A 12,869-nucleotide genomic window follows, 5' to 3' on the forward strand; every position below is an offset into this window, starting at 1 on the left:
ATGCCAGAAACGATTACTCTGTCAAAACGGAATCCGAGTGCGCGACTCGCGGCCATCACCAGGGTCGAGACTAAATTGCCTCGATGCATGCAACGTAGATTACCGTATGCTACCGCTGGCTCCGCGTCCGTAAAATGTCATCCGCGATCAAGCCCGTACCGATGCACCGATCATCGCATACCCAAGAGACCGTACAGACTGGCGGTCGGATTGTCAGTGACTAGAATTGGTCGCGATACTTCAATAACAATTCCCAAAAGCTGCTCTGACCGATGTTCGCCCAATTTCTTGGCCATTGGCTCTCCTTGTTGCAAAAAGAGTCTATCGATGATGGACTTATCCCTGCCTGTTGTTGATTCTGACATCGGCGATCTCAAGTGAGTTGATTTCTTGAAAATAAATATTGCAATATTAGAGAAGGGGGAATTACGAATACTTAAAGGAAAAGTTAAATAAAACTGCCAATTATTTATCAATTAAAAAAGTCTTTATTCAAAAGATACTTTAGTTATTTATCTTTAAACTACAATAATTAAGCTTTGCTTTATTTAACTTTTTCCTTAGGTATTCGCAATTATTCCAGTATCTCCCCTACATCAAGATCATTGAAAAACGCATGGTATTTTTAAATTCATGTATAATAGGGTAACTGTCCCTATTAATATGCCTTTTAGGTCCAGTTGCACCAATGTCACTTTGACTTTAAGCGAGACTTAAAATTCTATCTATCTTGTTTTAAAGCCAAAAAGAGACAAAGACAGAAAAAGTTTTAAGCCTCGCTTAAAACCAAAATAACGTTGGTGCAATCAGGCCTTAATCAATTTGCTTATTATTGAATTAATTATTAAATATTATAGCTTTAATTTTATCTGCTTACAATCAATATCGGCTTTTCAATTATTTTTTTTCTTATAATATTTCTTTAATCTAAAAAAATGTTAATACTTTATAATGTTTTTGACAAAAATAGAAAACATGTTTTTTTGTCCCTATTAGTGAGTCCTGCAAGCAGCAATGGCCCTATTAATGTACTCCTAATTTGTGTGCCTATCATATTTGACTCATATTAACATTTAGTTACTAAAACAGGTAATAAATTTAAGCTAATTTTTATGTTAATATATTACATAAATAATTATTTCAATTATATTTATTTCAAAATACATTCATAATACAACGTTCTCAGCTCCAATCCACAGGGCACATTAATAGGAACAAGCTTAAAATCTTGCGGTATGTATTCCTGGATTCATATAAATTTCTTATTATCTTTCGAAAGATATTTAAAATATTTTAATACTCAAAAAATAAAATATTATCTTTGGAAGGTATCGTATGCATTAATAATTTAACTTAACAAAAAAATATTTTTTTTTATTTATTTGTTAGTTTTTTTTCTTTATGACTTATCGAAATACAAAAGCACACTAATAGGGACAGGCACAGTAATAATTGGGACAGTTATCCTACAAGGATTAGATAATAAGTATTCTTTAAATCGAACCTATATTATTTCATGAATGTTGAAAACTCCGCATAATATTGTTGTTAATGTTTCATGTTATGATGGCTGGCAATGATCATCATTCTGATTACTATGAAAGTGCGATCTAACTAATCTAATCGGAGAGTTATATATCGTTCAGATCAGAGAGCGAGTCTTCTGCCAGTCGTCTTGACGAAATCGCCGATAGGAGCAAGGATATTTTGACAAATGGAGGGAGCGCGTATTGCAGTGGCGGATCCTGGACGGATGCTATACCGTCTTCGGAATCCGAACAGAGTGAAACTATCGGTCTAATCAAGGATCCGACGATCAATGCGGCAAATGTAGTGTGCCGCGTGCTGGTATTGAATGCATGGCGACGTAGACGTGCCGAGATCGCACAGCTGGAGCAACAGGTGGAACACTTGCACCTGCAGATCGAATTTCTGCGTCGATTGCTGCTCGCCGAGAACGATCGGGTCGGTAGACTGAATAGTGAATTACATCGCGAGAAGTCACAATTCGAGGAGGTGATGTCCCAGCGCGACGCCATCCGATCGGTATGATCAATCAATTATTCTTTAAGTTGTACTTTGCTCTGTTCAGTTGTTTTGTTTAATTTTAGTCCATTAATATTCGAGATTTTTTTTAAAGAACTTTTTCTAAACAATGAAAAACTTTTTTTTAAAAAAAGCTTTTAAAAAGGAATTCACTAAATGAAGTTTGTTAAAAGTTTGCCATCGCTCGGTGGAGGAAACCCTATCAACTCTTTAAAGTGCTGGCGATGCATACACATTTTGCGTTTCTAGTGCGTCATTCTCCTATTGGAACAAACACAGGAGTTCAATGACATGTTTCTAATTATGGGAATGGTGTCATCGCGAGAATGCGACACGTGTTCCGGCAATATGCAGTATACCGTTTTGATGGAAAAATATATAATATATGCGTGAAATATATAATTTCATGCGTGTTATAATCGTCTGACTATTTATATAGGATAGGCAAGGCTATTCTGTCAGTTTCATGATTGCTCCTTGAGAGCACAAATACAACCTTTAAATGTTCAATATATGATGTTTAGAAACATAAACATTATGACGAGGAATGGATGAAAAAATCCTTCGTTCCTTAAGGAAATTCATTGTTTCATGAAAAATAGACAGTATTAATAGAGAAAATGTTGTATGCTATATATGTAGATAGAATAACATAGTTGATCTCGCGCCATATGATACATTGCTGCGTTTGTCTTAAAGTTCAATTTTATGCAGCAAAGCTTCGCTGGCGAAATTCCTCCATTCCGCTAAAAATGAAATTAACGTTCAGTGCTCTTCGCTAAAATTTTCTTATTTTTTTCATGGAGCGAAGTTTTGCTGGCGAAATTACTCCTACTATGTCGTGAATAAAAGAGCGTTGAATAGACAATTTAAAAAATTGATCAATCAAAAAATGCTTCGAAATATTTGACCAAGTGGACCAGCAGTCAGCTTTAGTGGATTCGCTCATAATTGGAAATAACAATGTCAAACTTTGAACGAAGCTTTGCTCGCTACGCATTTTTACACGAATCAACGAAGTGGGAAGTCTTCGCCAGCGAAGCTTTGCTGCATGAAATTGTACCTTTAGCGCCGAGACATTATCATGTCTCCTAATACTTCGCGAAGCTTTTGAATTGTATGGTGCTACATTTTCAAATTTTCTTACAAAATCTAAACAGCATGTCCAAAATCGAAACATAAGATATTTTAAAGATATTATTAAGAATTTCTTTTAAACAAAAAAACATTAATGATGTTGTCTCGATTTTGGACATACATGTTATCTAAAAAAGTCCATCCGACATCATCTGATGTGAAACGAGAGTTATACTTATGTTATTCCTCTATATGGATTTGCAATTTTATATAATTTGTTGGCTTTTTATAAAAAGACTTTGTAAAAAGATGAATTAAGATGTAACGTAACGAATCTTGTTTAACTTTATATTCGCTCTATTTTTTTAATCCATTCTGTGCTCACTGGAGAAGAGCTATTTCAAAAATATCCAGATGCTCTAGATCTTGACGAAATTTGTATCATCTGTATTAATATCCAAGGTAATGCTTAAAAACGTAAAAGTAAAGTTAAAAAGTTAATTAATTTTAATTTCATTTAGTTACATTTTAGACTTTTAATTTTTTAACTTTACATAATTATATTTTACCGATAATTATTAACTTTTAATTTGATTTTTTTAAAGTTAACATTAGGGTTGCATAGTTGGTTATACGGATCCCTACTTGGATTATATGCTTTCATGTTGTCGGAGATACATTTTTTTAATTTTAAATAAATCCAAATATTTCATTTACGTTTAAGTACAGAATAAAGAACCGATCCGTCCTCATGACCTAAAATTACAATTTTCTTGAAAAATATGCAGAAGTGCAATTTATTGCTTTACAGAGATTATTTTTTAATGTCCCAGAATAATCATGCAAAAGTTGATCAAAATCCATGAAATGCATATGTGAGTTTCTTCTTGTTAAAAAAGTTAATTTTTAACTTAGTTTTTTAATTTAGTTAAAAAAAATTTGAAATCATGAAAACAAATTTAACTTTTAACTTTTTAATTATTTTTTTTCATTAATTTAATTTTTAATTCAATTAATGTCATCATGGCTTAACTTTTATCTTAACTAAATTAAATTTTTAAAGCTGTTAACTTTAACTTAATTTAATTAAAAAAAGTTAATTTACCCAATCCTGTTAATATCATTATTAAATTGTTTATAAATCGTTATTTATAAATTTCAAACGCAGTTGCATGTTATTGTGTATTTTATTGTAGGAAAAAGAAAAATTAGAAATTGAACTAAAGCGTGCTGAAGAAGTCTCCCAAGAGCGATCGGTCACTGTGGGAAATTTGAGGAATGAGCTCTTGACCGCACAAGATCAGCTAAAGGCGTTCGATGCACAAATGACGAAGGATCGAGAGAAACTTTTGAAATTACGGGAAGATAAGAGAATTCTTCTGGATAAAGTTGCATTTTCTCTTTCGATTTATAAAATAAAAAATTAGTTGTCTAAGCGGTATCCTCCATTAAACATATCCAAGAACGTCATTCACAGAATTTTTTCTAGGGAGACATGATCCAAGACATAATAATTATAATAATAACCATATCAAGAATCTTTATTTTAAACTGTATATATGAGAAACAATACTAGAAATTTAAAATGCTTATTTTAAAGGCCGAAACTGGCTCTTCATTGCTTTAAATAATTCAATCTTGAATTATTAATGTATACTATACATGTACTTGCATATATATCATATAATAGTGTTTTCGAACTGCGCACCGAATTGTTTTTCCGGATTATAAACGCAATTAAAACTACTCTAGTAATCGTGAATTGACAAGCAATTTTAATAATTTGATGCTACTCTCAAGCATTATATTATAAAGATGTTAATATGTTAAAAATGTTAATAAATTTATTGCCTCGATGGTCTAATGGCTTCGGACGCTCATACGGAATACAAGGGTTCAAGTCCCGGCAAAGGTAATATTTTTCGTAATAAATTTATTAACAGTTCTAACATATTATTTATAACATATAGTAACTTTATTATAGTGTTTTGGAAAGCTCTCGAGATAAGCTACAAGAATATATAATAAAAAAATAGGGGTTTCCATTAAAAAAATATTAATAATCTTGACCTGATTTTTACAAGATCACTTAAAGTCAAGTCCACATTTCCATCTTGTGTCCCCTTTCAAGCCATGCAACTTTCGTTTAAAAAATTTTTCAATAAAATCATCGATTCGCGAGATTGATCATGTCTTAAAATGAAATATCCTATATAATTATAAATAAATTCCTCATTATGTGTATTTATATATGAATGATAATGATTTATATATTTTTACACATTTATTATAGTTAACGTAACTTAATTATATTAACTATATTATAGTTAATGTAACTTAAAATGTAACTTAATATAATTATACACAGTATATAAAAAATACCGAGATGGCAAAAACTAAGCATTTTAGGAAAAAGAAGTGTTTCAGATAAAAGTCATAGGATTTTAAAAGATTTGTTTACTGGCGCCATAGCGAATTTTACTTTGGCATGAGATCTCATCGATCTTTTTAATGGAAATAGATTTTTTTAAATGATTCGACTTTCTCTCTCTTATATTTGATATCTTAATATTTGATATACAATTGTATAAAATTATATAATTTTATATATTTTGGACATACGTGTATTATATATAATTATATATACATATTATACAAAATTATATATATTTTTTATATAATTTTATATAATTATATATAAAATATTTTTTTCCGAGTCTCTCCTGGCCAATGGAATATTTTTTGCAATAAGAATGGAATATTTTTTACAAATTTTTAAGATGTAGTTAAATTTGGAAGGATTATTAATATTTCAGATGGATTGTGTTGAAAGTCCGAATATTATGCGCAATCATATTTTTGAAATAAATTATATTTAAAAAGAATACGTAAAAAGTATATGTATTAATTCAATTTTGATCGTCAAATGGCACTTCTCGTGTATTTGAGAGATCTGTTGAAACCTCTTACAACTTTTATCTGAAACATTTTTAAAATGCTTGGTTCTCAAGATATTTCGCCGTCGCAGTACTCTTTATACATTCTACTGTATAAGACACCTATCCATATAGTTTGTCATATATAATTACTCTGATGGAAATAAGAAGAGCGTAAGTCGAATGTAATGGGAGAGAAGCATAAACGAATCTTCTAGGAGGCGAAAATTGAAACATCAAAATGTAAAAGAAGCGTAAATATTTTTTTACATTTCATTGTTTCAATTTTCGCCTTCTACGAATCATTTCGTTTACGCTTCTCTCCAATTCTGATTTATGCTTTGATTTTTATTTTCAGGGTATAGTTATGTATCTCCTAGAAATTCCTAAACTCTTTTCGAGTGTGCTTCGGGCTATTTTGAAAATTTTTTGATCATTATATTGTCGTGTGACAATATAATGATTTTTGAAATTTTGAAATATGATGCTAATCAATGATATTTTAGCAATAAATCTTTTTTTTAGATTGTTTAGGGGCTGCGCACAATAACAGGAATAAGGAATTAAGAATAATGATTTCAACCTTTCAGAAACCGTGTATTCTTTATCCTTTCCTAATTCCTTGTTCTTTCTATTGTGCCTTATAGTTTTTATAGTAGTATATATAATAAAGTATATGTAGTAGTATAAAATGTAATTATTTATAATTATATATAATTATGTATTATTATATGTATATGAACACATTTTATATATGTATAGTCTTGTATAATTGTACATAATCATTTAGGCTGTGATCAAAGTTTCGCAAGCGCTTTAAAGTGCATTTGATGGATCAATTAGAAGAAAGAATTTTATAAACTGACCAATTAAAAAACGCTTCAAAGCGTTTACAGTATCCTCGCGTTGACTGTATCCTTAGATATATTTAATTATGTATGAAAAATTTTTTACCGGATAATTGTATGCATCTTTTGATATTAAAAACTTCCTTACTACGATAAGATAAATAAGTGAGAAAGAGAAATTATATTAGAAATTGTCGCTTAAGAGAACACAAATGCCCCCTCTTGTCCCCTCCTCTTCTCTGGAGTCCATATTTTTTTATAATTTAGGATTCTTCGGTTAATTCTAAGTTAAGTTTTCTTTTACAAAAATGTCTCAAGGGAAATCATAATTTCTTGCAATTTTGCAATTCTTCTGAATCAGTAATTCTAATCTTTAAGCAATATTCAGAGCCATATAGCTCATGATTCCTGACCCGCGCGCACGTAAACAGCTCTATAGGCGTTCGCCAATCGTGCAGTGATGATAAAAAATTGATGTTCGATGAGTCATTATTACCCCCGTCCGAGACATAAAGTTGTAACTCCCTTCTCCTCTTTCTTAGGGGTAAGCTCTCCCACGCGCGATCTTTACGCGTACTGCTTTCGTATTCCATGAATCAATTGATCATTCTTTCTTCATTTTTCACCCTTCCCTTTGGAAATTAGATATCTCTATGATGTAGAGAGAATAATACGGTGTTTTATTGCGACGGTAGTGGGATTCCAATCGAAGCAATCAATCAGAATTTAATTTCGTTTGACTAACAGACGTTGTCATTACATTATTCGGGTGCCCCCGTGTATCATCTTATCTTAGTTTAATATTGGATGAACAATAAGAATAAAACAAAGCACTCAGGATGCGATCCATTTCACGCTGCAAATGCTTTAAAGTATTCTTTGATTGGTCAATTTGTAAATTTTTTTTTGATTGGTTAACAGTATTTGCAGCGGTAAGTGCATCACATCCTCGCATAACGTTTTCGAACGCAGCCCAAAATATAAGAATATAAGGAATGTCTTTTCTAATTACTTAACACATCTTAATGCAAATAAAAATTACCAGCTAACGCTAAATATTCCTGAAATATTCATCAAAAGTATTTCTTAAAAAGCACTCCAAGAGTATTCCGGAACATTTATGGAATATAAAAGCAACATTCAAATACCGGTTAAAAATTCCATTATATATCATTATATATTCCGAGAATATTCCATACTCTGCAAAATTTTCATTTTTCTAGAAATTCAAGTCTGGTGTCCGGTCCATCAATTTTTAAACAAAATTTTGTTTTGAAAAACACTTCACACTTCCACTTTGGAGACTAATTTTAGAGTTTTAATCCGATGGTACATAGAAAAACGTAAAGCAGTAAGGCCAAATTGGCCAATCACAGAAGAAACCGTAAGAACAATAGCGAATCCAATGTAAAACTGTCATACATACTTTCCGTAATAGTAAAATAATAGTAAAGTTTTCGACCAATCGCGTTGCTCAATTCGATCGACCATAAGTATGACTAGCTTTACGATTTTCTTACTGCTTACGTTTTACTATCTTACGTGTATTTTGTATGTGCCATGGGTTTTTCTTTACATGCGAAATACTACGCTCATATTTTCTCCCAGATGATTCTCGAGTAAATGCTCTATGTCGCGGCCCTCTATCAGCAAAGACGTATACTGCTCACTCGCTCGCGATTTGTTTAAACGATAGCGGGATGTAGTTGAATCAATATCCTGCGAATTCTTAATAGTAATTTAATTATTAATTTAATTATTATTAATAGATTTTTCTGTTGAAGAAATAGATTCTTAAATAAGATTACGTTTTTTAAATAAAAAAAAATATTACCGTTTTGAGCATTTCGTTTCTTTAGACTAAAGTCAGACTAAAGTCTTTATTTAAAAGAGTATAAGATGGAGATTTTTATTGATATGAATTAATACATGCTGCCAATTCATTAATTTAGCTAGGCTACTGCAAGTGTCCGTCACTATTTTTTAAAGATCTCAGAATTTACATGTGAGGCAGCGTCAGGTCAATGCACGACGAAAGAAATATAGATTACGAATGAGTCACACCTTTCGCGTTGGGTGACTCAATATCATGTAATACTCCTTCCGTACTAGGAAGAAGGATCAATACCACTTGCCCTATTAACTTTTATCTACACGAAATCGTGGAATATCGCAGAAATATGCAATTAGCATAAATACATAATTATTTATGAATTGTGTATTCGTATCGTAAATTCCTATACAATAACATGAAAGATGTTTATATATGTATTATAAAGCGAAAAATTCTACGAAAAATCTGCCTGAGAAATCTTAAATATCACTATTCGAATATATTAAAAATTTGTGCTAAAACTTAGTGGCCCATTTTTTTGCGGGTGAGTGTATGACAATATGTATGAAAATATATATGAATCGTTATTCATATTTATATAAATACACATTATAAGGAATTTATAATTATATGTATATGAGTTAGACAGTATTATATAAAATGATATATAATTATATAATGGATTATACATAATTATATATATTTTACATAATTTTATATAGAGTGATATAATTATATATAAAAAAATTTTTACTGAGATATATTTATAATATATTTTATAGGATTTTATTTTATAAATGTAGATTATAATAAGGATATATGCTATATGAAGCTATTATGATAAGTATATTTGTTTAGATATCAGCCAGCGAGATACTGGTAACAGAACGTGATGCCAGAGCGGAAAAAGCGGAATCTGCTATCGAAGAGTTACAGTTACAATTAGTGGCACAGGTATCCCTCGCTGAGTCTGCGCAGGAACAACTTCAGTGTACCTCTAGGTATATACTTGGATTGTTCAAATCAAAATTGAAATAGGGATGCACTGGATCATAAAATTATCGAATATCCGAAAGCAATGTAACATCGGATATCCGGGAAGACAATTTTTCGAGTCGGATATCCGATATTTTTCGGATATCCTATCGGATTCCAGGACATTTAAAAAAAAAGACTGAATAAAAAAAGAAAAAAGGGAGCAAAAAGGAAAAGGGATTATAAGGGAAAAATAATGATAATAATTATGTTTTTAATGTTATCATCCGAGTTTGATTATCAATAGAAATGATAACTGTAGAGAAAAAAATTTTGCAGCAATATACAGGGTATCCTGTAAATTTTTGCCAAGCGCTTTTGTATATAGAGCGGAGATAAAAATTGTTTATTTTTTTCTCATAAAATTCGAAGAATTTTTTCAAAATTTTTTCAAAATTTTTTTAATACCATATTTTCTTATGTTGGTAAAAATAAGAAAACACAGTGCTAAAAAGTTGATAAAAAATTCTTAAAAAATTCTTAGAGTTCTATGAGAAGAAAATAAATGTTTGTCTCTTGCAGTTTTTCTGTAAAGTTGATAATATTTGAATAAAAAATTATTGAAAACCAATATTTAGCAATTTTTAGTAATTAATCTTGTTAACTATTGCGAAATGGTAGAAGACTTTTCGACTCAGTTTAGTTCGCTCTATCTATACAAAAGCGCTTGGCAAAATTTACGGGATACCCTATATATATATATATATATATATAAGATATAGCATTACAAGTATGCATATATTATAGATTTATAAAACACTTATATAATAAAAAATCAATAATGATATTTGTTGAATGTATGATATTATCCAAATATTTATGTTAATAATCGCAAATTTATATCACTTGTCGATAATATCAGCATTTTTCAATTATCTCTGAGTCCTTTTTGTAAAATAATATATAAAGTTTTATTCTTTTTTATTATTTAATGAACGACAAGGACAAATAATGCATCAAGTTTCGTTGTAGTGCTTCATGTAATTCGGAACACGTTCTATATCCTATTCTTATTTTACATCTAATGAATGATAAAAATAGAATGACATGATACTGTTGATATTGCTTCTCGAATGCAGCCTTAGCTTTTTGCATAATTTATCTTTTTTTATATCTTCAATGTGAAAAGAAAAAGAAGAAAGAATTATGTACAAAATTCAGCCGAAAAGAACAGAAGTCTGCATCATGATGTAAATATAAAATTTCTTTAAATATAAAATTTCAAGCGGATATATTCCCGGATACTAATGATATCTGACTATCCAATAGGATAGTAAAAAAGCCAGATATTGGATATTTTTCGGATATCCGATGCATCTCTAATTTGAAATACCTTAAATGCAGGAGTATCGTTTATCTTAGAAATAATGTTTGTATAATTAGGGAACTGCAAATCGCGATGGCCGAGACACAGAAATTAGAAAAATATTTGAAAGCTAGCGAGGATAATGTGAAGACTTTGAGTTTACGCACGATTTCTCTGGAGAGTCAGTTAGCTGATCGAGAAGTTGAGCTCCATCGCGTTGAAATGGAATATCATTCACAAATGTAAGTTACTGAAAAGAAAAAAAAAAAGAAATTGCCCTATTTCTGAAATTAAATAGGCACCACGAGATACTTTTGTATCATTGAAATCCATTAGGATGGAATTAAATGAACTGAGAGAGCGATTGCTGCGACAATCTCAAGAGGGTGGCTGGAGTCGCATATTGCAGATCGCGGGGAGTATCATGCGTGTATCTATTCTACGAACTTTCGCGTTTTTATCCAGTGCTACTCTGCCATTGCTGCCGTAGGTAGGTAGTTTATCACAGCTTATAATTTCCAATTTGCAACAATTGAGAGAACGCAAGACTTTGTCCTTGTTCCGCGTTATTATATCGATGATAAGCTGTCTTAAAGCTATAGGACATAGAAAAATTTAAAATATAAGACTTAAGCAATAATCGATCAATCACAATACAGACTGTAAGACGTAACATTGTAACGTAAGTAATAGCGAATCTAACGTGTTGTTTTCTTTATTATTTAAGTCTTACGTCTTATTTTTATGTACCAGGCTCTTTATATTCTAATTTTGAACATACGTACTGAGTATTTTAGGCCGATATTTCATGTTGTACGAGCTTTTCAAGTTTGTTGATTAATTGGCTGCAGGAGAAGGATAATTTTGTCTTATAGCTTGTCTGAGAAAAAACAGCTGTCTTAGAAAATTTATCGACACATGAAATATCAAATGTGATATTGGCCTTAGATTAAATTAGTTGTAACATTTCATTGACTAAAGCAGAGATTAACACAGAATTTCGCTGAGGTTTAATAATTTCATTTATCCTCGGTATAAAGATTCGATTAGGAAAATAGAAATGAAAATAGAATTGAAATAAGAATAACATTATTATATCAGTATCTCTCGCAGATTAAGGAACTTAAGCGTGATCACAATTTTCTGGGACATAAGCTGATTTTAATCGGGTGAAACCGAATTGAAATACTGTCCGTTTGGTGCAAATGACTTAGGTCGAAAGAGGAGAGTATTTTATGATCCACTGGCAAGGATAAACGCTCGCAAGACAGTAGAGAGATAAACATCAGCACTTCGTACTACATTTAGAATATAATACAATTTTTTTAAGTCAATATTTAATTTTTGAGGAATAGAGTTTTATATATCCTATGTTAACACTACATATATACTGTAAGCAGAATAAGCGATTTTATTATGTCATGTGGTATTTCGATTTATAGAATAAATTTTTATTTTTCATAAATTACGAAAGCAAGGAGCTATACGTAGTAAGCGGAGACTAACGGAATTTATTGAATAAATGTAGATATCATATGCTTTTTTAATCTATACTTTTTATTTCCTTTCATGTAATGATAAACTGATAAAAATAAATTACCGTCAGTATTATTTGATGGTATATAATCTGGCGAGGCTGTTAAGTTTCTTGCTATTGCGAGGCGCGTAATACGATTTACAATCGTTGGCCATTCGTTCATTATTTTGCAACGAATAATCTGTTATGGCGATTACTACGTTTTATACTATTCCTTCTCTACTTAATATAAGTACGTGTCACTGCATCT

The 12,869-nt window shown here is 30.7% G+C and overlaps 1 protein-coding gene across 1 annotated transcript; it reads left to right on the forward strand.

Moving 5' to 3' along the window:
- On the forward strand, window positions 1-11,572 carry LOC105625811. The gene is made up of 6 exons (XM_012207125.1): window positions 1-377; window positions 1,647-2,046; window positions 4,320-4,511; window positions 9,600-9,742; window positions 11,160-11,324; window positions 11,419-11,572. Exons 1-6 carry the CDS (start codon window positions 1-3, stop codon window positions 11,570-11,572), a joined length of 1,431 nt encoding a protein of 476 aa, XP_012062515.1.
- Window positions 11,573-12,869: the final 1,297 nt, after the last annotated feature.

This window comes from Atta cephalotes (genome assembly GCF_000143395.1).
Source record: "Atta cephalotes unplaced genomic scaffold scaffold00003, whole genome shotgun sequence".
Taxonomy (NCBI): Eukaryota; Metazoa; Arthropoda; class Insecta; order Hymenoptera; family Formicidae; genus Atta; species Atta cephalotes.